This window comes from Theobroma umbraticum, unplaced genomic scaffold, assembly GCF_002168275.2.
Source record: "Theobroma umbraticum cultivar Fairchild unplaced genomic scaffold, ASM216827v3 scaffold_130.0, whole genome shotgun sequence".
Taxonomy (NCBI): Eukaryota; Viridiplantae; Streptophyta; class Magnoliopsida; order Malvales; family Malvaceae; genus Theobroma; species Theobroma umbraticum.
This window is the reverse complement of record NW_018397264.1, coordinates 3775757-3803411: the sequence shown is the minus strand read 5'-3', so window position 1 is coordinate 3803411 and position 27655 is coordinate 3775757. Positions and strand designations below refer to the sequence as shown.

The following is a 27655-nucleotide window of genomic DNA, read 5'->3' as shown; positions in this document are numbered from 1 at the left end:
TTCCACCAATAGCATACATTTCCCAGTGAGTGTAGTCATTGTTCACCACATGGAAGTACCCATGCCTACACCTGCACATTAATTGTTCAAATTCCAGTTCAATTCTCAGATCAAACTTTTTTACTTCCATTGAAATTGACAGGAGAAAAAGGACAACAAAAGGCTTTAAATGTGAAAGGTTGAATTGATTGCACTACCTTGGCATTCTCTGGATAAGTCCCTCTCCAAAATGGTTGTAGGCAATGGTCACTTGCATCTGCTTGTCCCTTGTGTAAGAGTCACTGTGTCCCAGCAACATCACCTACATTTAATCACAGTTGCAATACAGTTAGCTTTACCATTAATAAGGATGCTACAGTAAGATATAGAGCTACAAGAGAAGTATGCAGAAAAATTACCTCATTGTGGTGGGTGAGGTGGTTGTTTGAGATGGTAATGGCAGTTGAGCCCATGACAGCATCAACAAGACCATCAGCACAATTAGAGAGAGAATTGTGATCAACCCAGATGTGGCTTGAACCAAAGATGGAGATTCCATCACCATCAGCCATTGTCCTCCACCCAAAGTGAGAAGGTGAGCTTCTCACCATGGCATTGCCAGTAGGCTTACAGTCATGAACATGAAGACCATGAATAATCACATTGGTAACAAACTGGATCGTGATACATGCCCCGTTAGCAATATGGACATTCACTCCACGACCATCAATGGTCTTGAAGCTGTTCATGATCAACTCCTGCTTCAATTTAATAACCATGTCCCTCTTGAACACAATCCAAAGAGGCTGGTCCTGGATCACAGCATGACGCAGGGTCCCAGGTTTGGGGTTAACAGGGTCATCATCACCAGGGTCAGTGACAACATAGAAGCGACCATCACGGCCACCAATTGCATTCCTTCCAAAACCAATGCCACAGTCAGCAAGTCTCTTCCGGTTCTTTTGCCAGTTGGGGTCACAGCGCCAGCAATCATCAATGGGGTTACCAGTTCCACATGAGAAGAACCCCAACTTCCTCCTTTCGGTCACATTGCGAATATTCCTGCCATATCAAATGTACATTCAAGCATTGGCATTACTATTTGTGTTACTATTAACACCAACATATGCGTTAAAATATTAATTTTTTCAAGGTTGAAGAATTTCAGGTTATTACAAAGTTATTAACATTTCTGACTTTACTATGAAAAGGGTTAGTAAATTATTGTCGGTGGAGGGCTATATTTAACCACACTTTCCATGGTTTCTCCTCCTAAGGACCGTGATGAGATCCGAATAGGAAAGTGCATAAATCCATAAAGTGACAAAGGGTATAGTGGATGTTTTGTCAATTCATGAGGACAAATGGGTCTTCGCAGATGTAACGGCTAGGAATGCTGTTTGGTTTCATTTTAACGAAAAGAAGGAAAAGAGTGTGTTTGTACGTTCGTAGCTTGTCCTTTTGCACCAAAACCGTAAAAGCTGTTATACGCAAAACGAGTATGAAAAAGGGAAGGAAATGAACGAACAAACAATCTGCAGTTTTAATTACTAACGCAGACACTCCCTTACCAAATTGTTGTTTTCCTCCAACCATAAATTGAGAAAATGACTTGGCTTTGTTTTGTTTCCTTTCCATTTCCATTTCCATTTACATTTACAATAATAAAAAAAAAAGGGTAAAAGGGTGGGGTGTCAATTATGTCATGATTATTGGGGAGAATTATGTTGCAAAAATTTGCATGACTAGACAATCAAACGTGCATCCACAGTCATATGATGTAAGGAAACTTTGTTACTCTTAGTTAAAACGGTTGATTTGGACAATTTATTTGAAACTATATATATATATATATATATATATATATGTGTGCGTACTCTCGAGTACATGTAAAATGATAGAAAAAGACAGTAAAGATATAGAAAGGCCGTGAGACACGGATCTGAGCATAATGGTGGTGGGAGGATATGCAGTTAAAAACACAGCAGGAGAAAATATGTCATCATCAAGAATGCAACAGATATTTGTAACGTGAAGATTTTGATTCCCTCGGATTCCCTTTTCATCAATTGTGGTTTTATTGAAATAAATTAGTTACTATATCAAAATTTGGCCAAGCATGGGTCTTTTAATGAAAATGGGGTCGTTTGGTAAAAACCAACAAACTAATAGTAAAAGTATGCCTGCTACCATCATTAATTTTTGTGAACTACTCTCCTCCTTCCCACCAAAACTTCTAAAACCCAAAGCCTCTCCCCTAACTGCTACTTAAATGATAGTAATAGATAGAAGCAATGCAAGCAAGAAAAAGCAAGAGAGTGAAACAGAGAGACCCACATGTCAATCATAGTCTCAACCTCGGCTGCCACAGCCTCTGGGTCAGGCACCGCATGCTCATTCAATGGCTCAGCCTCTTCTGACCTGAAAAACCCAACCAAACTGTTACTTTAAAAGACCACCCGAAATAATATCAATTCTCTCAAAGTAAGGACACGTGTCCGTTTTACAAAGCGAGTGCAAAAATAGCTATAGGCGACAGCAAGTACACTGTTCAAAGGGGTCTGTCCACTAAAACTCTCAAAACCGTTAACAATAGCGTAGCGAGGGATGAGAGAGAGAGAGATACCGCGACGCGACCCGTCGGCGGGAATTACTAAAAGGACTCAAATGCCCTTCCACATTACACTGCCATTTTACTTTATGGAAAATGGAAGGGGGGGCAGTTGTAGTACGATGGTAATTCTGGTTAACTAACGAAAGAAAGGAGGAATCTGAATAACGGAATAAACGGTTGAGATCTAAGGATCTGGATCTCAATGGCTGGGATCGTTATTTTATGGTTAGACTGGATAAAATAGTACCCGTTCCCATCATCCAACGGTCCAAGCATGAACGAAAGGAGACAAAACTAACGGCTAAGATCACTTTTTAACAAAAATGTAAAGGCACCAAAAGGACAAAAAAAAGAAAAAAGCTAGTGTTTTGAGCTCTGCATTACCTAGCTGCCATTGTTGAGTTGTTTGAGCTCTGCAACTTCTCTGTCTCAACATTGCTACAAAAAAACATAGAAAAAAAATAAATTGAGAAAACATATAGTAATAAATGAAGGATGATATTTTATAATATTTTTGTAGTGAGCAAGTTGTCATTTTCACTTTTCAGTTTGCATTAAGAAAGAACAGTGAAATTTCATTTTCTACGTGTTAAATGAAGGTTCTGAGGGTGGATGATAATGGAGTCATTATATACAGAACTCCACTTTGTTTTGTGACTTAAAGGCAATGAGCAAAGAATAATGTAGCTTAATTTTCCAAGAATATTTTCAAGATCTAGCACGACGAAAATTCTACATAATTGGATAATAATTATCTTTAAAAAAAAAAAGATATATGGGTTAAAATTTTCAATGAAAAACCCCCAAAGAAAAACAAACATAACACAGGATTCTCTGTTTCTTTCACTAAACTAAAACAGAGAAATTGTAGGAAAGAAAGCTTGAAAACTGAAGCCGAAGAGAGAGCTAGAGAGAGAAACCTGGAAGCGTTGTCGGTCCGTACAGTGGCCATTGCTCCAATAGAAAACAGAAAAGAACAGCTAAAGAAGCCAAAGCCCATTCTCTGGAAACCGCTCAGGCAACTTTCTCTGCTTTCGGTAGTTAAAAGCTTTCTCTCGTTTCTCTTCTATCCAAACAGACAGCCAAAAAAAAATAAACAGAAAAAGCTAAGAGAGAGAAAGAGACCACAGAGAGACCAAGATAAAGGAAAGGAGAGAAGAAGAAGAAGCAGGGAGAAGTCAGAGTACAAGCTCCAAGGAAACGGCCTTTTTATAGAGCACGAACAAAAACCCAAAAAATAAATTATAAAGAAAGAAAAACAAACGACGCCTGTGAGTTACCCAACCAACGATAGGCGTTTCTTGTTAGGTTTACTTTAACCAATTAACCTAAGTTACCAACCGCCACTAACCGTCCCCTCGAGGCTCTCCGTCCCCCTCTCTACGTGCACATCGGCGTGTTCTCACGGGCCATTTTACCGCGGGGTTAAGAAGTATCAATTTATATTTTAATCCGAGGGTTATGCCACGTCAGATATTACGGCGTAGTCGGGAACAGACGTCACGGTTTTCGCTGCCTGATTTGCGTGTATTGAAAAAAGTGTTTTTAAGCATTAATAATTATATATTTATTTAATAAAGAATTAATTGGAATATTGGTGGTAAGAATATTACGTGTTGCGCCAATCACGGCCCTTAGCAAGAGAGAGAAATTATTGACCCCAAACACGGTTCAACTAAAAGGTATAAATGATATTCATCTTTTTCTCCTTACATGCTGCTGTTAGATATAAATATAGTTTTATGTTATTTTTAAGTCATATTTACTGTGTTCGTTAGTCGTTGATAATAGGTAACCCAAATCAATAAAAAATAATTAGTTAATGCAAATTGAATAGCAAACAGAATTTTACATGGTAATTCAGCTATTAATCATTTGAAAGCATTATTATTGTGATATCTTCATGAGATACTTACAATAATATCACATGATGTCTTATTTTGGCCTTCTTATTTTTCCCTCGGAGTAAATATTTGTGTGTACTAGAAATTATATTATTTCCAATAAAGAAAAAAACCAAAATCTCGGAGGGGATTTCCGTTTTGGTATTCAATTACAAGAGTCCAATTTGTTGTTCAGGGCGTCATGCGTTTCCCAGGAAATAATTCCTTCTGCTTCTTCCTTTATTTATTTAATGTGCAGTGCCCTATATGCAAAGGAAGTATCTGGTTTTGTTCGAGTCAAAAAGACTGGGCAGTCAACTTTTGGACTCGAACAGAAATGGAGACTTCGAATTGCCTAAACTACATATGACTGTATAATAAGGAAGAAAAAAAAAGACTGTATACATTATATATACATATATATATATATATATAGCTAATGCACATGTGAACCTGAGGAAATCATGAGCATGAAAGCCTGATAATGCCAAGAATATGCATGATTCAAGGAAAGGAAACTCATAGCAATTGAGCATTTCTAATAGAATTGTTGATTATCATCTGAAACAATTTAACTACCATTATCGAAATCAATGAATATGAACTTGAAAATAGAGTAGATTTTGGTCAAATGAGAGTAAAGATTTTAATGTCTTAGATGCTTGTGTGACAAGGGAGAAGGTTCGACAATGTTGAGCTGGGAGTGGATTTCTTGACCTTAATTTCTGCTATAAATACGTGCGTTTGAGGGTAGAAGTTATTAATTATTAATTAAATAGTCATTACTTAATTTCATCATTTGATTTGATATCGGGTTTGAATTAAGTGATAAATCCAGGTTTAATTTTGGTCCAAATTCGATCAACTAGCTAGTCAAGTCCACTAGACTAACTGATTTTAATGGTATAACTAAATATTAACAACAAATTAATTAATTATTTAAATATGTTGACAATTACAAAATTCATCAAAAACAATATGAATCTATCACAAGTACTCAATACTAATGCGTGAAATTAATTAGTTATTTAAGCCAATCTTTTTTGTATACCATGAAGACATAATATTAATTATCTAATTTGATGTAATTTTTCCTTTTCTATAGAATCATGTGATTGTTTTTAATATTAATCCTTATATTAGTTTAATTATATCCAAAAATTGAGTCAAATGAATAATCCAATCTCGTGAAAAATTTCAAACTCGGGCCAAATTTTGTGGATCAATCAAATAGCAAAAAACAGGTTTCATAATATTGATTTATGGGATATGTCTTCTCCAAGTAAAACATGTTTCATAACGAAAATAATTTTTTTTTTCAATTCACTCTTGTTCTACCATTTTTATAATGAAAAGAAAATATACCCACTCATACACAATCCAATTGCTAAATTATTATTTTGTGAAAAGTGACAACCATTTTAAATTTTGGGTCTTGCAAACTCATTTAATAAAAAGAATAACGTTTATCAAAATTTTCATTTTAACATTCAATCTTTTATTTTTTTATTTTCCAAAATGCACTGCAACATTTTCATTAATTTTGAAAAGAATTAGTAATCGACGTATGCAAATTTTTATTTGTTAAGAGTTACTGGCTTTCACACGACAACTGTTAATCTCATTAATAATAAGTAAGACTTATTATCATCAATTTTTTAATATATAAAATAAAAAAATTGTATCTTAATTTAAAAGAAATAACATGTTATATCTTAAAATGAAGAATTTAGTGAATGCTGAATTCTAAAAATAAGCATTTAGTCAATAAATAAATAAATTAAGAGAAACCACATGATTCTTGAAAATTAAAACTTGTTGGATTATTGCAAAATTCCATCTTTCTTTTTCCTTTAAAGTTAAACGACATATATTTTTTTAAAGATAAAACTAGTAAACAAATATTAGATTATTCCAAAGTAATGTGAAAGAGTTCGACCCAAAAATCTTCCCTACCCTTCCATGCCATTTGCTGCCCAATTGAAGAACAAGGTGGGAACAAAAGGAACTTTTAAATCTTTGCTATGGCAATGTTAAACCCAAGAAGTTTAAGTGTTTTGTAATATAATTTCTTACCAAAAAACAAAAAAGGATAAATCGGAAATTAACTATTATCTTAAAATTTCGAGCCGAATTTTCACTATTGCCTTTTTGGGGGCACGATTATGTTCCCATGCAACGACCAAGTGGCTCCCATCATGGCAACTTCTCCACGCTTTGTGAATAATTGTGATCCCCCCCCTTCTATATTTGCAGCTTTGCCCTCTATTTGTCATATGCCCAAAAAGGTGAAAACACTTCATCATGACGAAAATGCTAGAATTTGCACCATTGATGGCGTGGACCAACCAATCTGTCATGGGTTAGTTATTTTGGTCTTGACTTTTGTGAGTTTGGAAGTTAAAATAATTATGAAAGTTCAGGAACAAAATAATGATCAACAGAGCCAGCCATTGTATACCAAGGGTCCTAATAAACCCTTGATCTATCCATCAGATTATATGAATAAGAGAAACATGAAACAGGTAGTTTAGTTCGATTACTGATCCTCGTACTAGATAATCGAACAGTTAAAATTTAATATGAAATTATATAATTTTTGAATTCGGAAAAATATTATAAGATTGGTCTTTGGGTAAAAAAAACCTAGCACTAATTGAAATCCATTTAAAATGTTTTGAATGATGGGTAAAATTATAGAAGGAGGCCCACGAAAAACTCATCAAATACAAACCAATTTCCTACCTTAACACACACGCAAGAAAGGAAGAGAAAGGATTGTGTCAATGAGTTTTTGTCACTCTTTTTGCTTAATTGAATTGAAACCTTTTCCATAATTGAAAAGGAAAAGCTAGATTTTGTAGGCCAAGTTTTGTTAACCAGAAATATGGCCCCCAGGGTCTAACTTCATTTGCTTTATTTTTCTTTCTTTCTTTCTAGCTTTAACCAAAGTAAGTTCCAGCCGAGAGTCAGGGGAAGGGAGTCTTGACCAACTTTCCCCTTCTTCCCATTTGGATTGACCAAAACTCCCGGGCACTAACCGAGGCAAAAGTCATTTGGTTTTGGCTCATGATCAATTTGACTTTTTAAGTTGCTTTGATTTAATAGTAAGTTGCTATCAGCCTGCTAATTATGTAAAAAATAGAACAAAGTAATGTTAATATTGATGCCACTTGCTGAAATTTGCACCGAACTTTACTCATAGGGTGGCTGCCTCCATAGACAAGGTTGGGTACAGCATGCAAAGCACTGAATTTTTATTCAAACCCAAGGTCTTCATTACTTCTTAGTTTCACACAAAGCTTTTGGGGATTATTAATTAATTAATCTTCTAAACTAATTAAGAAAATTAATAGAGAAGGGTTGGTGGGATGAAAATTAATCATCAATTAATTTACTTTTGCACGAACTGAAAATTTCTCAACTAATTATTTTTGGTTTTTATAATTTTCTTATATATGTATATATATATATAAATCTTCCCCTCTTTTAAAGAAAGTTAATTAATGTGTACTGAGTTAGGGTTTGCCAGGTTGGATGAAAGAGAGTTCAATCAAGGAGGGATATAAAATGAAAGGTTGAGAAGTAGGAGGTTTTAATTTGATAGCAGGGAGTCTTTGAGCCACGGCAAAATAATATTTGGATGGAGTAGAGTTGAAGTCTTTCTCATGTAGCATTGTGTTTGTTTTTTCTTTTCAAATTATTATCCTATACATTGGTTGCGGAGTTTAAATTCTAATATACTAGGAAAGATTAAAGCCAATGAAGTGCAAAAGAAAGGTATTGAATTGAATCAAATTGAATGCTCAAACTCTTCCATGGGAAGTGCCGACTAATTTACGAATCTTGGCCAAAATTGATGGGGAATTTGAGCTTATCAATCCATAATTAGATACCCCTAACTGTCTAGTGAAGGAGTTGTCCTACACCTTCTTTGATTCAATTTTTTTGGGTTCTCTTCACCGTATCAACAGCTAGATAAAGCATATCAATAGACATAAAAAGCAAATAGGATTAAGCAGGAAAAAAAGGGGGAAAAAAAGGATCAATGATGTATATACAAAGCTGAAAAATGAACCAAGTCAATATCTGTATTAATTCAATTAGGTATGTGCTTGATAAATTATGAACATGGGAAACTATCACTTGACCCATAATGTTCCCCAACCATACTCATTTGGCCATGAGCATCAATTTGAGCCATGAAATTTAGAACATAACCTCCCCCCTACTACAAATTGCCTCAAGCTCACACTGTTTGAGTCCCAAATCCATGTGTTCCTTATTGGCCGATGCATGTAGATTCGGATCAGATCATGCTCCAAAGTTCATTTGGTTGGATAGTGACATAGACCAAGCATGTGTGGCACCATGTGCATGGTGGAACCATCAGGTACCACTTATCAACATCATCCCTCCTTTATACAACCCTTGAAAAATTCCTCTTGTTTGTACACTCTACTCTTCTAAGCTACAATTTCTTCGTAAGATATAACAATCATTTTCTCTAAAGTTCAAATTTAGAATTTTAAATTTTCTTTAATAAATCTTACGATTTCGTTATGATATTTAAATATGTTCAAATCTTAAACGTTTTTTCAAAAAAGAAGTATCCATTTTCTTATTAGCTATAGTTATATGTACACGTATTTCCTCTCCTAAACCATTGAAGAGTCAAGGAATAACTCCATTACCCTAATGTTGTGATATGATGGTAACAGTGCTACATTAAGGAAGCAATTTTGTTTACCAAAGACATTGCAAGAAAATGAATCATATGTTTGTTGTCAATTGGACCCCACTAATTGCTAGTAGCTTACCAATCATCCATAGAGATTTTGGATTGTTGCTTGTAAGTCGAAAATGAGAGCTTGCAAGAAGGTGCCTAATAGTCACACCCATGCTTCCACACAGTCACACAGAAGGTCATAATCATTAGATGATGCAAAAAAAATAAAAATGAAAGCTTTATGTTTCGATAGTAACAAAATGCAAAGATTTGGGTGCTTAATACAATGAAGAAAATTAGAAAAATCAAACTAAATGGAGTTAAATTGTTTGATTTTTCTTTACTTTATAACAGTTTTTTATTTTATTTATTTATTTTGTTTGTAAAATAATATTAAGTTGTATGTGAGTATTTGGTTCATAGGTTGATACATGATCTTCTTAATTAAAGAGTATAGTTCAAATCTCTCTTTTCCTAGACAAAAATAAGTTTTATTGTATATTTAAAACATTATTTGTCTTTTAGTTTTATATAAAAATTGGTTTTCAATTATAATTATTTTTAAGTTATAGACAATTAACTTTACATTTTAGAAACATTTGCATTTTTAATATAATTAATGGCTGACTTCTGAACCTAATAAAAATTTCTTTTCAACAAACAAAAAAGGGCATTCATGTGCAGTGCACATATAATAAATGCAGATAAATGAAGGAAATAAATGCAAAAGGGAGTGCAAACTACAGCTGAACCCTATAAGAAGCACCTCAAATCGATACAAACAATTAATAAGTAATATACATGCATATGTGTATGTCTATACTTAAATAAAATTAATACTTAAAGAAGTGTTATTAATATATGGCGGTGTTTCATTAATTATTCATCATTCTATACTTTACTAATTTGAATTATTTATAAAATTAAATTACTTAACTTATACTGGATTTTCTAAATTAATTACAATTAATTTCTGAATTATAACCTTCTTCTACATATTTTTTCTTTCTATTACTTAAACTAGAATAATTTAGACCCTCAAATGTGTGATTATGAATTAATCAATTTATCAAGCTATAGATATTTTGTATTTGGTTAGCCAATCAAAATTCGACACGAGACTTATATTATATTACAGTAAATGCATGTAAATCCATTCTATACATTAATGCCTTTATACTTATGATGGTAAAAGGTGCTATGTCATTGAAGCATTATTTTTGTTTACAAAAACATTGTAAAAATTTTGTCACATGAATGATTTTGAATGGACCACAAATTGCTACTAGTTCATGAATTCATCCAAAGACCTTTTTTGGATTCCCAAATGGCGTGGTAGTCAAAAAGTATTTCCTCATAGTTAGCGAAAATGTCATAGTCATCACCCAATGTGGAAAATATGTGAAAGGTTCATGTTACGATCGTAACGTAAGGCAAAGATAACCTTTTTTTTTTGTGTTTCATACATACGGTCTTTCATAGATTCCTCCTGAATTGGAGCTTAAAAAGTTTTAAGTAATGAACATTTAATTAGAGAAAGCAAAAACAGATCGTTCATGATCTCTATTTTCTTTTTTTTATAATAATAGTTTGATTTAATGTTGAAACTTGAATCGAAAATCGTAAACATATTTGTCATAAAAGAATATTTTTGTACATATAATATACAAGAATGTTTAAGAATGGAGAAGAGATGGAACATTAAATCTTTACTTAGTAAGAAATTGTTAGGTCCATTTTGGATTATTATTTTTATGATAAGAAATGGACAGAAATGAGGTAGCATTTTCTTTTGCTCAGACATTTCTAACATGTGTGATATGTGCAAGCTGTCAATTTTGGACCACCACCTTATCGCTGGTAGTATGCGAAGTCGTTCAAAGAGAATGGGGTTCTTTTCCTTTCCAGTTTACACACTGTTTCCTCGAAGTTACACAAAGGTCATAGTCACCCGAATGACGATACACATGAAAACTTTATGCCACGATAGTAACATTATGGCAAAGAGTCTTTTAATTTGTATTCCAAATAAATGTTTATTTATTTTTATTACATATATCAACCTAATAAGTAAATGAAAATGTGTAGAAAAAAAGGATAAGAAAAATATATACTAATAATGGATTTGTTTTATTCAAAATTTATTTTTATATAACGATTAAATAAAACGATCTAACGTGAGTTGATTTAAATTTTCCTTCAAAACCAAATCAATTTGACATGATTTAAAACTTTTATCCTTTTATATCATTTTTTTAACAAATTAATTTCATGTACCCATTTTAATTTAACCTATTTTTTTGTTATTTTTGTCATAAATTCCACTATTTTTATTCAAATAATAAAATTTTCTTTACATAAATGGATAAATTAAATATGAATTCAATGAATGACTAGACAACTAGATTGGACCCATACAACATTGTTTAACAAGAATAATTTCAAAGTTTTACTTAATTAATTAACCCATCCTATTAATTTATATTTGTGGGTAAACGATAGATATTGATCAACATTTTCCATGACCTAAATGAGTACACTTGTCATGACCCCAAAATTTTCAAAGGAGTGAAATTGTTGTATTTCAACTAATTGCATACCCAAATGATTAGAGTTATGGTTGTTAATCACATCAAATGTGCAGGCTTTGAACCTGTCTCAACAATATGGATAGTTTATAGGAATGCAGCAACTTTTACACATGGCTAAGGGCGCATAAACTTCTCTATATTTAATTTATAATGCAATTGTTCATAGAATTTGGAAAGAAAGTCAACTATATATGGTTGTCATTCGTTTAATGTTCTTTGTTTTATCAATTAATAAAAAGAATCAAGAGAATGTTTGATCACTAATATTAAAAAAAAAAAAGTCTCTCGCCCTTAACCTTAAGTAGTATTTGGGGTTTTTCTAGAGGGTGCATGCATCCAAAATTTGTCTATAAAAATTTTATCATCATAAAACTAAACCCTCTTTCAAATTCCCTCTGAATTCTTAATTTAGGGTTTAGAGTTTGAATTTATTTTAATGTTTTTATTGATTGACATCAATCCTTTTCTTGTTTGTTACAAATGATTTCGGATTACACTTAACATCTCAAAATTGTAATATCAGATATTAACTGTTGGAGTATTTCATCGGATATGACATCATTCTTCCCTTAACAACTAGTAATTGCGAAGAATTATTTAGATATTGAAAGAAGAAAAGAAAAAAAAAATGAAGGATTGGCCATGAATTCAATTCACCAACTCCATCAAGATGGTTGCATTGGCAATTTACTTCATATAGATAAGAAGTTAGAAATCAGTTAACCTGACGACCTAATTGATTGGAAGTGCCTGTCATGAATTCTGAGGCCACTTGATGGAATATGGATGAAGTTTTGTTTGACTTGAAAAGAGTTGAAGCCACGTTTATGCTAAGAGTAGTTTCATTAGTTAAGACATCGTCATCTTCATTAAGTAATGCTTGCTTAGTTAGACTGAATTATTCACCTTGTTACACTCTTGACCTAACCAACATACTAACCATCAGTACTTGAATTCTAAGCTACATGCGTTAATTGTCAACAAAACTCTAGAGAAACTTTTCTAATCTAATTTGTAGCAGTGAGATGCATGCATGTTTCTAAACAGAGATGGGTTTAGCTCTCTATGAATCCACTAATTGTTGGTTTCCAAAGTATTCAAGCTGAATTTTTTTCCAAATAAGAACTTTAGTGGATTATTATTGAAACTTGCATTTTGTCTTCCCAACACAAGATTTTCTTTTAATCTTCCAATTCTAACAATATTAATGCGTGTGTATGGGTGCAAGCACTCACAAATCAAGGACAACGTGGAAACATTACCTACAAAACAAAGATTTCTACCTATATATAACCCGAAATATAGCACCAGATATATAAAAGCTTATAAACCCTCAACCTACATGAAACTTATTTTGTTTGATAGTAATTAAAGAGTTAAATTAGAGTGAGACTTCAAATCATATGATCTTATCTGTTTAAATCACTATACTACTCAGACTCAAAATAAGTGCTTGTATGATTATATGCCTATCACAAATGCGCTTACTTATTTTTGAAGTTTTTTCTTAAATTTAAATAGTTGGACATCTAACTCAATATACATCGAATATATATATATATATATATATATATATGTACGAAGTACAAATATTTTGAAGGAAAAAGAACTAACGAATCAAAGCATATTGATGATCGAAATTCGACGTTTCAAATATATATGGTTATAGCTTCCTATCATGCACGTACTCCCACAAATTAATCCACAATCCTGTTCTCACAAAATCTGCATATTAAAGGTGGTCCAAAATGGACCAACTAAGCCCGCAACCAAAGAGAAGGGCAGGAGTAAATGAAGCCAGCTCAAACATGGGACCCCGTATATGTATATATAGACCAATTATCCGTCACCAACCACAATCACCGACCACCACTGGCCGTGCAACAGAGCTAGCTTAGCTAACATGCTCTTCCTTCCACTCCCCGCTCATCAAGGAACTCACCAACAACTACGCGTAGAAACAATAAATCTTCTCACTTTTCCAATTTCCATTGGTTTACAACTTTCCCCATCTTTTTCTATGATTCTTCTACCTTCTCCTTTTCCTCTTTATTCTTATTCTTATTCTTATTTGATATTATATTTTTTTTAACTTCTCATCTTATTTTATTCTTTAATCTTTGCTTGCGGAGCGATTGGCGGAGGCACACCCTTTATTTTTTAAAAAAGAATTGTTTATTGTTTAAGGGTTAATAATATATACATATATATATGTATGTATATATATATATTCTTTTGTTTTAAAATGCTGGATAAAGGGATAGAGCATGAGACATTGCATGCCCAAAGTAGCTGTACGGCCAGGATGTTGCAACAATCTAACGGAAGAATCTTGTCTCTCTAGAACAAAAGATGTCATGTCTTATCCACAAAAACAAGAAAGCAAAAAAGGGTTTTGTTTCCTTTTACAAATAATAATAATTATTATTATTTGTTAGAAGGTGGGTTGAAGATTCCTTTTAATGACTATGATTAAGGAGGTAAAGGGGGAGGACCAATCTTTGGTGTGATTTACAAGCACACATTAAGGCATTAAGAGTACCCCGCCAATTAAATTAATCAACAAGCACTTTGCATACAAGAATATATCAGAATATGATGTATATGTTCTAAATGTATGAGCAGTTTTAGTTACAGTTACAGGCAGTTTAGATTCAAATAATATTGGCATATATAATATTTGAAAATTTTTTTGAATTATTAAAAAAATTAATCAAATTTTTATTCTTTTGTTACATTCAATCATATCTATATATTTTTATTTTAGATTAAATAAGTTTTTATAACTAACGTTGATCAATTATTATTAATCAAAATATTACTTTTTATTTTATAATTATATGATGCGATATGATGTTAACGTGAATGATGAAAATATTATATAACTATATCATCAAATCACATCTCTTCTTTCAGTGAGTTGTATATTTGGTTTGATTTTAAAACTAATGCATCCATTTGGAGCAATGAGCAAATAAACAACTTAGTTACAATTGCGATAAGATATTATGATCATATAAGAAACTTGTGTTTGCTATTAAGATCAAAATCATCGCAATTAAGACTCATTAGGTGTCAAATTTTTTTTTTTGTGATTTGTGATTAAACGCTTCTTTCATAGCAATATCAAATAATGGACTGTAGTGTGGTAATAGCATCTTAAAACTTTGGAGGCTAAGTTTTAACCCATTAACGATTTCTTGTCCCTTAAAAAAGACAATGAACTAATATAGATGTCTTTGTATGAACTCCAAAGTCATTAATTAGTTCCCAACTTCTGGCGTTAATCCTATTTAGTTGGTTCTTATTCATTGTACCTTGAAGAAGAATGAAGAGACCCAAATAGTAGGCTTTTGTTTCAAACATTTTATTGGCTGATGAAACAGTTTGATTGTTTGCTTAGAAAATGGAAAGAAATAGTTGGAATGATCTGATCTTTTTTTGGTTAAAGATATATTGGCCGATTTGATAGTTGGGGTTGCTTCATACAAACTAACACCATCAATCGCTTTCCATTATTCAAGGAATAAAACCTCAACAAAATTTTCATAATTTGTCCTCTCATATATTTATATATTTATTTATTTGCAAAACCCATGGGGGGAATTGGAAAAAAGGGAAAAGAAAATGTGAAATTTAAGGCTTATGGTCTGGATCCAGTTCAATTGCTTTATGTCATGGACTTTTATGCAAGCAAGATTATGATTACAACCTTGCAACTCAAGCCCTTCTTATTACCTAGCTTGGAAATTGAGAAGAATAGTAATAAAAACAGGAAAGAAAATTGGTGATGGTGAGGTTGAATGTGACCCAAATTGTTACAAAGAATTAAAGGCTAGGCAGAGAGGATCATAGGTCCAGCTCTACAGCTTAATGTCTTCCCAACCAGTTTTGATATGCCAAAAGCCGCAATTATTCCCCAAACCAGCTGGAATGAATTTGACATATATACATTTCAAGATTGATTGATTTTGCTATCCAACTGGTGATTTGTCCGCCCTAATATAATTCCATTGTAATTAACCCCACACTCACATGGGTCTAAATTCCTTTTCTCTATCAACCCAAGATTCTGGTAATACTTCATCTTTTGTTTCCACCAACCATATACAATCCAAAGAAAAGAACGAGGGGATCATGGCTTACTCTAAATCCCGTTCTGATTTGGATAATAGTTTTAGATTTACTCAATAACTTCAGCCTCTTCTCATTAAAAAAATAAATAAAAAGAAAACTTTTCAATACCTTTCTAATAAGGTGATTCCTTAAAAAAAAAAAAAATGTTTAAGTATCAAATTCAAATTCGGACATCCAAATAAAGTGGATAAAGGAATCTCTGATCTTGTAACCTGATGCACAGTGCAGCAAGACAGCATTACAGGTAAAGAATCAATCAATCAACAAAGTAAAGAAAGGGGGCTCCAAAAGCTTAGACAGGTGACTAAGCTATAAATCATTGGTTATAATTATTGAACATATGCTGTTGACATCTAATTTTGAGTACCATCCAGCAGTAGTGATATGCCACATTCTACTTTTGCACTTTTCTGTAATTTAAAGTCTAATGTGTTATCTTTAAGTGCTCCATATATGATTTAGAAAATTTGATTATTCAAAAAACTTTAAAAAAAAGTAAGAAAAAGAAATGGCCAGTTGGGATTTGCTTTTTGTTCACTGTCAACCATGTCATTATTTCGTTTTAACCCAAATAAAGCCTCAAATCTTCCTTTAACTTTCACTGTAACAAAGCCTTCCAATGTAATAAATCCATTTGCACTGTCGGTTTCTCACTTTTTGTGAGGAATGTGGGGTTTCTTTTATTTTTTTAATTCATTTATTTATATTTAATTTGTGGTTGTAGGGAAGGGTATATACTTGCTTGACTACATGGTTAGGGACCCTTGATTACGGTTGAGACGATTTTGAATTGAGCAGTGCCAGTCAGCCAAAAGTTTGGCCGGAATTGGGAGGCTAATACATGGGTTCTTGCTTCTTTCCTGTACTTCCTAATTTCTCTGAGCAAATAATTCCCAATATATATGAGATGAAATAAGCAGTATCAAGGTAAATTTTTGATTGGATCTTGAAACTTTTGTGAGCAAAAGAGAACAAATAAAGAAAAGATATACATCAATGAAAATGAAAGCATTTGATATTAGGGGTTGCAGCTCAAAGATAAATATGTAAATCAATTTACAACCGCAAATTTCACAATATGGTACTATACCATATTCAATCCCACTAGCTCTTTCTACCCAAGGTGGAAAAAAAAAAGCCCTCAAGCTAATGATGCAACCATCGGACCAAAGTTTTGTTTATTATATATGGCAAAATAATCATTGATTTATTTAATTTACCAAACCAACCTTTTAAATGGAAAACTCTTAATTTGGCATCTTAAATGGCTATTTTAAGATGATAATCTTTCTTTGACTTCAATGTTTTTCCATCAACAAATAAACAGATTTTGCAGTCTGAGATATGTATGAATTGATATTAGACAATTTATTCTCATCAAGTTCTCCCAATCTATTTGGAAAAATTATCTTTCAAATGTCAAAAGTTTTAAGATCTTTTCTAAGTATAGACTTCCAATTTTTTATGTTTATTTAACCTAATTAAAGCAGGAAAATTGGAGAAGAAACAATGCATGGAAACCCTGATCAAAATTGGAGGTTGAAGTGGAGGAAATTAAAATCAGGCCTTTCTCTTGAAAGTGTAGCTACAATTCTCCCATTGGATTATGATTATTTTGTCATTTATAATAATCTAAATTTGTCAACAGAAAGGGCAAAAAAACAAGACAAATATTTATCACCTTGAAGACTTCCTTCCAGTTAATAATCATTGAATTCATCATGCACCTCGGAGTCAACTTCATTTTTTATTTCTATTTCCACCCAAATATCCTCAGTTTTTTTTTTTATGGGTTAGTAAACAAAATGATCCACATCCCATCAATTACAGAACCCCACCGCCAAAAAAACAAGTCCAAACAAAGCAATAGAGATTTGCAGTTAGTAACAAAATTCTAGCATATAGACATATCTGATAGCATCTCCAGGGCATATCTTATTGGAATCTGCCTATGATTAGAAACCAAAAGTGCAAAACAACAGGTGCCAAGACTGGATTGCAAATTTTGATACGCAAATTTGGGTCAAATGATCAGAGATTTCTGCCACTCTGACACCCCATGTTACCAGCCGCTTGCATTGGATAACTTTATTCTGTCATTGAAAATTTGATACGCATATGATCGGATCCTGATACACATCCCTGGTACGTTCATGTCATTGATTCCACATTTTCTGTTGATAAGTAAGCCCTTTGGCATCTATATAATATGATTTCCAACTCTAATTAAACCATCTATAACAGAAGAGATAACATAGTTACAATTAATGTTCCTAGTTTGAAATCTAGACATTTCGGTAGTATAAAAATTCTCCACAAAGTCAATAGATTCCAAATCAATTCACAAATATTCTTGCAATAAATAGTTAAAAACGTACTGCACATGGCAAACATGTGGTAGAAAAATAGTTTTCTCGAGTGTATTTTTTATTCTTATGGTGAGTACATAGGAAATCAGAAGTGTTCTTCAAAGCGACAACCTTGTCCATTTTATGTTCTTCGGCTTTGAACCTTCTCTGAAATTGCTGTGAAATTGCAGTCACACAGTACAGAATTTCAGCCTTAGGTTATGTTTGAAAGAAGTTAGTAAAAAATGCAAATTATTAATTGGCCTTGTACTCCTTTAGTTTCTACCTGCCTCTACCTGTGAAGTAAGAAAATGGATCGGGTTGTCCAAATAATCAGTCCCTTCTATGTGTATTTCAGCAGTAATCTTGTCCTTAAAGTAAGGTCTAGATGCCTCCTCCCCTACATGGTTTTGTCCACCAACAAGTTTAGACTCTTTCCCAATCTTTTAGCGTAAAATGTTGATATATTCCAAAATTTAGCCACTCGTTGATAGCCACATAATCACATGATATAATCCAAACATAATGAAATGAAGGACTAGAGTTAAGAATATATGACACGGAAAATTGATTGGGGACAACATTGTACGAAAATGAACTGGATCTTAGCCAAAAAGGCCGAGGAAAGTGTCATGCTCATACGCCTATGCACATGCTTGAGGCGCCTAGATTCAAGGGTTTACACTGCACATATATAATTCTTCAAACAGTTCGTGCGAAATCATGGAAATTTTGCTGAAATTTTCAGCAACCCAACATTTTGGATAAGTTTCTTGTTTTTTTTTTTATTACCATGGGACAAAAGTTTTCTCATCAAATAAATCATAGAAACAACAGTCTTTTCAAACCCATTTACTTAACCTATATATATAATCATCAGGTCAATGGCCAAGAATTCCCCAACAACAAAAAGGAAACTAAGAAAAACAACAAATTAAGCTAAAAAAAAAATAATGGCATCCCCCAATCATCTGATTATTTCTTTCTCTCTCAAAGCTCTTTCTGCATGTACGCATGCAAGCAATGGAATCAATTACAGCCAAAAAGAATCATGTTCATGTCTGCATGTGTATGTTTTATATGTATATATACATGGAATCAATTATGTCAGTATTTCCTCCTTGTTTATATTGGATATAATTGGTTGTTAACATAAGGTCCACAAGATCATGCCTTAGGAAAAAATATTGATCGATTTGAATATTAAATAAAGGAATTGGTGTAGGCCCGCAAAGGATCTGCTCACATGGCTGCATGTGCACTCAAAAGATTGAAAAAAAAAAAAAAACATACAAAGCACAAGTCCCACTGGCCTTTCATTGTTGGCTCACCATTAACATACCTTATGTCCTTTTTTTCTTAGCCATTCATGAATTTGTTCCCCATAGAGAACTATTGCATGTAGTTGGTGCCAAATAATGAATTTGCTTGGTTGCCTCTTTATATAATTAAGAAAAAAAAATGTTTGAAAGTGAAGTATAACTACTATTAAGGTAATATTAAAACTACTTTTTTTTTATAATTATTCTTTATACTTGATAACTACTTACTATCCACGTTTAATGAAGTTTTATCATTTTTGTGCTTTCCTTTTCTATCATATTTGATTCTTTTATACGTACAATGATGATTAATTGCATCCAATGCGTGCAAAAAGTATTGTAAAAGACCCTTGTTATGAAGATTTTTTGTAATTTTCCATCTGGTTGAACTGTATAATCATGTTACTAATTAGCTTTTGAAGTTTTTGAGGTAAACTTTTGAACCTAGTAATACTTAATAGAGACAAAAGTTGTCTATTTAGAGGCTCTAGGTTGGGATTATAATCACCTCCAAATTATAATGCTGGTCATGCAGTTCATAAATAATTATTTTAGTCCAAATAGTGAGAATAAGACGTATAAAATATTATGTATTATTTACAAATATTATCTTTATTTTTGTCTCCTCTCTTTGAATTCCGAATCATTTAATATAACCCATTATTTTGAGAGGAAGAAAATAGTATATATTGAAAGTTAAACATGTTATGGTTCCTGTTTATGAACATTTTTATTTAAACGAAAAACATTAAAGAAATATGAATTATAAATATGCTTCTTTTTTTTTTATTTTCATAGGAGAGTCATAAACGTGGAATTGGGCTTGAGAAAATGAGCCTGACACTGGAGGGCAGGGAACTGGAGGCCCATTTCTTATAGGTTTAGGCATACTGAGGCGCCTCTTCTAGGCCAAATCTTCGGGACCGATGCACAATTTAGAACCTGATATGTTCTTATAAATGAATGATAGGCTGGCCCAACTTACCTAACACGAACTCTTTGCCCCAATGCTCATTCTCAGGAGAAGGAAAAGGAGTAACAAATTCATTTTAAAAAAATAAAATTAAATTAAAAAAAAAAAGAAGAAAAAAGGCGATTCCATCCGTATCCACTATCCAGCAAGGGACAAAGGGAGCAGATAGCAAATGTAGCTGAGCTAAATTTGGTGTTGCCAGTGATTCCAGTTGCAAGGAAGAAGGCAGGCAGTCAATCCAAAATCGAAAAAGCTGCTTTGTTATGTCTCCGTGCAAGGCTAGGCATGGGCCTTAGGCAATAACACCACGCCATCGTCTTTCGGCATTTAGCAGACAACATGTTGCTTCGTTTTGAAGGCAATTCAGAGGTCTGTTGTCAACTCTTTTGAGGCAGACTTTGCAACTATAATTACTAATGTTTTTCATAATCCGACCCATTATTGAATCCATTGGAGGTTTGGTTTTCAGTCCCCCCCCGATTGAACCAGTTGTTTCAGTTCAATGTCCCGTTTCTTGTTTGAAATATATTTGTTTGGTATAAAATACATTCACAGATGAAAGAGTCTGAAAATATAGATGTTTTTACTTTACTGCTAATCAGTTTGTTGTTGGTGACTTTTAAAATAAAATTTCAAAAATTTGTTAAAATAAAATTGTACATCTCCTTTTTCTGTCGGTTTGTGTTTTTAATTCGTTTTCATTTTCTTTTTTCCTGCTTTTGTTTATTTCAATAAATAGTTGATATTTTCAAATCTTTTATGCCTTTCTTCATTCCATATCTCCATTTCTCTTTTGTGTTTTTAATTCTATTCTTACTGTGTTTCATTCTTACTGTGTTTCATTTTTTTTTATACTTTTGTAAGCTTTTTCAGTTATTTCAATAAAATTTAATTAGAATTTTAAGATTTCAATTTTTTTTTGTGTTTAATTTATTATTCGCCAAATTCATTTATCTATAAAACTAAAATTTGATGGACAAACCAAAAACACTCAAACCAGTTTAACAAATCTTAGATTCCACTCGATACAATAAACCCTAAACTCATTCAAAAAAACTAATTCGAATAATCCTAAAATCAATACAATTTGATTTAGAAACCCTAAACTTGATTCGATCCCAATTAAGAAATTTTAAAACCGGTTCAATTCAATTCAAAAAATCCAAAAATCAGTTCAGTTTGATTATAAAAACCCTAAATTAATAGTATTTAGCAGATTCACATATAACCAATCATCTTATTTTTAAGACTGTTACTTAGTTTAAGACAATTACCTTTTCGGGTTTTAAGATACCTTAACCCTTACCAACGTTAGATAATTGAGAAAACTGTCAAAGATTTTATAATTGAAGTGGTACGTTGGAACTTTTATACAGTTTGGATACCATATTGAACATTGGGCTTATCTTGAGGCACCTTTGTGTAATCATCGCTCAAGTTTTTAATAAATCAAAATAACCTTCTTGGCAATGGGAGAAACCCATTTGTGTGGACCATGATAAATGTATAAAAAGGATTACCTTTGGTTTAAATCGATGGATCATTTAGAAGGGCAAAACGCCAAAGAAATGGCATATTCCATTATCCCTAACATAGATACGAAGGTAACTTAGCAAACTGATGCAACACCAAAACTTTCTGCTCTTCCGATTCACTTTCATGATGAGCCAGCTAGCCTTCCAACGATTTTGACGGCACATCATTGATACCAAAAATCAACAGCAAAAAGAAAAAACACAGAAAACACAGAAACTTAATGGAGGACTGTAAACTGTGCATGCTTGTTACCTTTTTCTTGATCATAACAAAGATGGTTGCTACTGGAAAATACATACCAACAACTTTAGAAGGACCGTTTGATCCTGTGACTATCCGTTTCGACCCGTCTTTACGCCAAGGCAGTGATGACATACCAATGGATGACCCAAGGCTCAAGAAGAATGTCACCTCAATGTTTCCAGAACAAATAGCTCTTGCTTTATCCACACCGACTTCAATGTGGGTTTCTTGGGTTACAGGTACTTTTCTTTGCGGTTCTTTTTTTGTTCTGTGTTCTTGTTTTGGTTGTTGATATGTTTGGTCGGTTTGTTCGGTTTAGGTGATGCACAGATTGGTTCCAATGTGACTGCCCTTGATCCTACATCAGTTGCCAGCGAGGTTTGGTATGGGAAAGAGAGTGGAAAGTATACAAACAAAAAGACAGGAAATGCAACTGTTTATAGCCAATTGTACCTATTTGAAGGGCTCTTGAATTATACCTCCGGCATCATTCACCATGTGAGAATTGATGGTAACAAGATTATCCCATTGATCTGGTATAGTTTCTTTACTGTTTTTTTGTTGTTTCTGTGATAAATTGAATTTAGGCTTTAGGAATAGTCCATGTAATTCACTTTGTTGAGTTGTGTAACTTTTGAGGTTTTCTACCTTTTGACATATTCAATTATATAAATTTGAAGATAAAAAATCCACTTATTCAATTGAAGATAAAATAACAATCTCTTTCATGTTTACTGTGGTTTTCATAAAGAACAGAAGTTGTTGATGGAGAACTTAATATTGGTATTGATAACTAATCCTGGCAAAGGAATAAGTAATCAGACATTTTGATCTGCAGGTCTGGAACCAGGAACAAAGTATTACTATAAGTGTGGAGATAGCTCTCTTCCAGCTATGAGTGACGAACATGTCTTTGAAACTTTATTATTACCTGGTCCAAATTCCTATCCTCGCAGAATAGCACTTATAGGAGATTTAGGTCTAACCAGCAATTCATCAACAACTATTGATCATCTGACCAGGAATGATCCCTCATTGATCTTAATGGTTGGAGACTTGACCTATGCAAATCAGTACCTTACAACTGGTGGGAAAGGAGTTCCATGCTTTTCATGTGCTTTTCCAGATGCACCAATTAGAGAGACTTATCAACCTCGCTGGGATGGATGGGGAAGGTAGTCTTTCTTTAACTTGCATTGTACGCATCCTTGTGCAGGGAGTCATGATCAGAACTTATTGAGTATTCAAAATTCTCAAACATACTGCCTCAAGTTGGTCAAATTATGTGCATTCAGTTTTACCTTTTCCTTTCCTTTCTCTGGTATAGAGTAATCAAGCATTCCGTTTGATTTAACTTATCACGGCCTTGCTATCTGCATTGGTTCTGCTCTTGAAGGCAATGTCTTTAACCATAACCATCAAATATCCATATTAAGGTGTACAAACTATTAAAGCATGAATGCATATATGCCTCAGACGCCATTCAACTTACAGCTGCTTTTCTATTAACTAAGCTCATTCCAAGTTCAGGTTCATGAAGCCACTGATCTCAAGAGTTCCTATGATGGTCATTGAAGGCAACCACGAAATTGAACCTCAGGTAGCTGGGATCACTTTCAAATCATATTTGACAAGGTTTGCAGTTCCAGCTGAGGAGTCTGGCTCTAACACTAACTTTTATTACTCTTTTGATGCTGGAGGGGTACATGTCATTATGCTGGGGGCATATGTTGACTATAACAGTACAGGTGAGAACAATACGCTTTGTTTCATATTTGGCTTTAAAGTCTATGCTTTTAATTGCAGACTTTGATACAACATGGAACATTTCTTATCTCAATTCTAGGAGCTCAGTATGCTTGGCTAAAGGAAGATCTACATAAAGTAGATCGAATGGTAACCCCATGGCTAGTAGCAGCAATGCATCCACCATGGTATAATAGTTACTCCTCACACTATCAAGAATTTGAATGCATGAGGCTGGAAATGGAAGAACTTTTGTATCAATACGGAGTTGATATCATTTTTTCTGGTCATGTAAGTTGGAGTAAACAAATTCTAGATTGCTCGAATGCAATGAGAGAAAAATTTCACTTGATTTTTTTTAACATAGATATCACCTCCCTCACCTTGATAACTGAAGATCCTGACTAATTTTGTTATGGCACTACTATTCACAGCAGAACATGCAACTACAGTTACGGCTGATTAAACTGTTAAAGAGGACCTATTGATGCCAACTGAACTATCATGTTGACAGTAAAAATTAAGTAAACTGTAAAAATAAGACTCACTTTGCTTTTTGGATTTCCACTGCCTATGTCATTTATTTTTAACCCTGTACAGATAAGTGCAAGGGTGATTAGTCTTGTATGTCCAGACATGACTAAGGACTGAAATGCTTCGTAATTGAATATGCATTGAGCAGATAAATAGAAAGCTGAATTAATTCTTAATAAGTTTATTTTTAAAACAAAATTTCCCTCTGTATTGATTCGATGTGATATTTTTATTTCTATTTTAGGTTCATGCTTATGAGAGGATGAACAGAGTATATAATTATACATTACATGCTTGTGGACCTGTCTACATAACAGTTGGAGACGGTGGGAACATTGAGAAAGTTGATGTTGATCATGCAGATGACCCTGGAAAGTGCCCCTCAGAAGGACATAATATACCAGAGTTTGGAGGTGTGTGTCATTTGAATTTCTCTTCTGGTCCTGCTAAAGGCAAGTTTTGTTGGGACAGGCAACCAGAGTGGAGTGCGTTTAGAGAAAGCAGCTTTGGACATGGAATACTTGAGGTCTGGATTATCTTCTCCTCATTAGCATTTTCACTCTAGATTCCATATTTGTCAGCTGCTACTCAGTTGTTCCCCCAAAGACAAGCCTAATAAGGTTAAATTGGAATTACTCCATGGTTTTCTGTGATGGATTGACTACATGACCAAGATTTTTTTTATTAAGAGATTAATCCATTGTACCTAGAGATTATATGGGATCTTGAACTGTTAGAAATCCATTATTTCTGTATTATTTTCTAGATCTTTGGTTTCTTGATGCAGGTTCTGAATTCAACATATGCATTGTGGACTTGGCACAGAAATCAGGATATCTACAAGGAGGAAAGTTCTGGTGATCAATTATATATTGTGCGACAACCTGAATTGTGCTCTCCCTCTACATCCTTAAAAGTGATTTTCCACTTCAACATCAGAGAACTACTATTCAATTCATTATTTTATTTTTCTTGTGGCAAAAGGATTGAAGTTTCCTTAAAAAGGCAATGCTTATGCATCACTCTATGTTATCATATCAGATTCTGAACCTTTTTGGCATAACACAATTTTATTATTCAGTAAGATGCTATTAGTAATCCTTTTTCCCTTTCTCTGTCCCCCTCATGACAGGGATCCAATGAGACTCAGCAAGGAGCGCAAGCAAAAGAAAGTGCAGCGGTATCTGCAAAATGGGCGTGGGTTCTGCCATTGTTCTTCATAGTTATCATTGCTTTCTGTTGACAATTGTTAAAATGATTATAGCTTGATAAGAGAGGTGCCAAAAGATTACTAAGTTTACTGGGTGAAGACCAGGTCACTGGAGGAACCATACAACAATTATTAGTTACATTTTCAGGTCATTGCTGCATGCTCCGTACGACTGTAACTCTTTCAATTCAGGATCATGAAGATTGTAGGAGCAGTGCTTTCATCATGCCTGCAAGTCCTGCGTGATGTTGTTCTAGACTTGTAGTGCCAAAAATACCACAGCAAGGTTTTAAGACAACAGATCAGTTTAAAGTCAAACGAATTTAAATAATCGGAGAGCTAATAGTTGAGAGGGAGGTTTGATAAACTAATCATCGCCAAAACAAAATGGAATCAGGCAAATATGCTGTTTGGAGTTCCATTGTAATATTTGTAGTACTTCCATATTGAGCCTAGCTTGGTTTTAAGTCAAGAGAATTTGTCATGATACCAAGTTTACTTGGCAGAGCTTTTTTCTCGTCTGTGCTACAATCACTTGTGTCCCTCAAGAGGTACGGAATTTCTACATCTTCAAATGCAAGAAAACAGGCAACACATTCACATGTCCTGAACGTCATGCACCCAAAATGAAAGACGTCCGGGCGTAAGGTAAGAAGTAGAGTACGAAACATATTGCAGCCATTGCTGGTAACAAAGCTGAATGAGAATTGAGACGAACCTTTACATAAAAATGATCTGTATGCGCAAATTACAGTAGCCTAATGGCTAATATATAGTAGTGGCCGTAACTTATCTAACTACATTATAAAAAAGAGGGTAAAGAGATGCTGCGGAATCAAACCCAAAATCTGACTCTCTCAACTTGACTCTCAGAAATGAAAACCACTGGAGTGAGCTTGCTGTAAAGAAATGAAGTAGAAATTGAATGTAAAAGATACTGAAGTTGGCCTGTCAACTTTAGGGGCTGTACCCCTGATGAACGATGATCATAGCGTAGATGTAACGGAATATATCAGAAGCGTTTTATCAGATGTAGGCCATCTCCAATCATTTCCTCCAGTCCAGATATATCACCTAACCTTAATTTGCTTTCAACTAACGGCCTTTGTTGCCACAAGAAACCCATTACCAACTCAGTATGTCTTTAAAGTCAAACTCATCAGCACAGTAACAACCGTTTTGATTCCTTATTGCATCATCTAATCCAAGCTCCACCATGCACTCCACACATGTATATAACACCTTTCATGCAAAGAAATCATTACTTAATAATTTAATTTATATTTATTTACATATAGTATAAGTAGGTAGTATAAGTTAGTAACATAACAATATTGAAGATTCAGATTAAACCTAAAATAATTCTAGAGAAAAGCCAAACTCGACAAGTCAGTCTTACATGATACCACCTCACACAACCCCACGTGACAAACATTTTAACGGCCTTTTCCGGGCTCCACTCCTCTGCTTCCATAACCATCCTACAACCCTGAGAGCGATTGATGAAATTTCCTAATTCAGGGTGCATTTTGAGTAAAAGAATGACAGATAAGATGTGAATCATCCAATTTTAAACATATATGTCTTGATTAATATTTTTGATGAGGAAATTCATTTAGTTTATAAATATTAAGAAAAGGAAAAAACAACTCAAACCCAAAAATGAAATATGGACCATGCAATTATCCAAAGAATTTAACTGATATGGCAAGACAAAGAAAGATAGAAATATTGACCAAAATACAAGGACAGACAGGTAAACTCGAACATTGATTTAACTTATGTACTTGTCCTGTTTCTCGTACTCCCA

At 33.5% G+C, this 27655-nt stretch overlaps 2 protein-coding genes across 3 annotated transcripts in view; one reads left to right on the top strand and one right to left on the bottom strand.

The window, feature by feature from the left end:
- LOC110421435 (putative pectate lyase 1) overlaps positions 1 to 3602 on the bottom strand; it is a 5479-nt gene extending 1877 nt beyond the window's left edge. The window contains exons 1-6 of the mRNA XM_021435038.2: positions 3514 to 3602; positions 2978 to 3031; positions 2317 to 2400; positions 399 to 1041; positions 198 to 301; positions 7 to 71 (exon numbers count right to left, since the gene is read on the bottom strand). Of these exons, the coding sequence (XP_021290713.2) occupies positions 7 to 71; positions 198 to 301; positions 399 to 1041; positions 2317 to 2400; positions 2978 to 3031; positions 3514 to 3593 (1030 nt within the window). The 5' untranslated portion in view covers positions 3594 to 3602. The remainder of the gene's footprint in view (positions 1 to 6; positions 72 to 197; positions 302 to 398; positions 1042 to 2316; positions 2401 to 2977; positions 3032 to 3513) is intronic.
- A 17049-nt stretch (positions 3603 to 20651) lies between these two features.
- Positions 20652 to 26427, top strand: PAP23 (purple acid phosphatase 23). Of its 2 annotated transcripts, XM_021435866.2 has the most exons (9): positions 20652 to 22594; positions 22675 to 22866; positions 23194 to 23530; positions 23886 to 23955; positions 24056 to 24103; positions 24210 to 24392; positions 24880 to 25161; positions 25423 to 25640; positions 25768 to 26427. In XM_021435866.2, the coding sequence occupies exons 1-9, from the start codon at positions 22333 to 22335 to the stop codon at positions 25856 to 25858; spliced, it is 1683 nt and encodes a 560-aa protein (XP_021291541.1). In that variant the 5' UTR covers positions 20652 to 22332; the 3' UTR covers positions 25859 to 26427. The 2 variants fall into 2 exon arrangements, with proteins under 2 accessions (XP_021291541.1, XP_021291539.1); XM_021435864.2 differs by having other exon boundaries at positions 20656 to 22594; positions 23886 to 24103; positions 24202 to 24392.
- Positions 26428 to 27655: the final 1228 nt, after the last annotated feature.

Bases quoted from the DNA above. Each gene is read 5' to 3' on its own strand.
- PAP23 (XM_021435864.2), top strand. From the start codon at position 22,333: ATGGAGGACTGTAAACTGTGCATGCTTGTTACCTTTTTCTTGATCATA. The intron at 25,162-25,422 runs GTCTGGATTATC...TTCTTGATGCAG, and splicing joins TTGGACATGGAATACTTGAG to GTTCTGAATTCAACATATGC. The intron at 25,641-25,767 runs GCAATGCTTATG...CCCTCATGACAG, and splicing joins ATTGAAGTTTCCTTAAAAAG to GGATCCAATGAGACTCAGCA.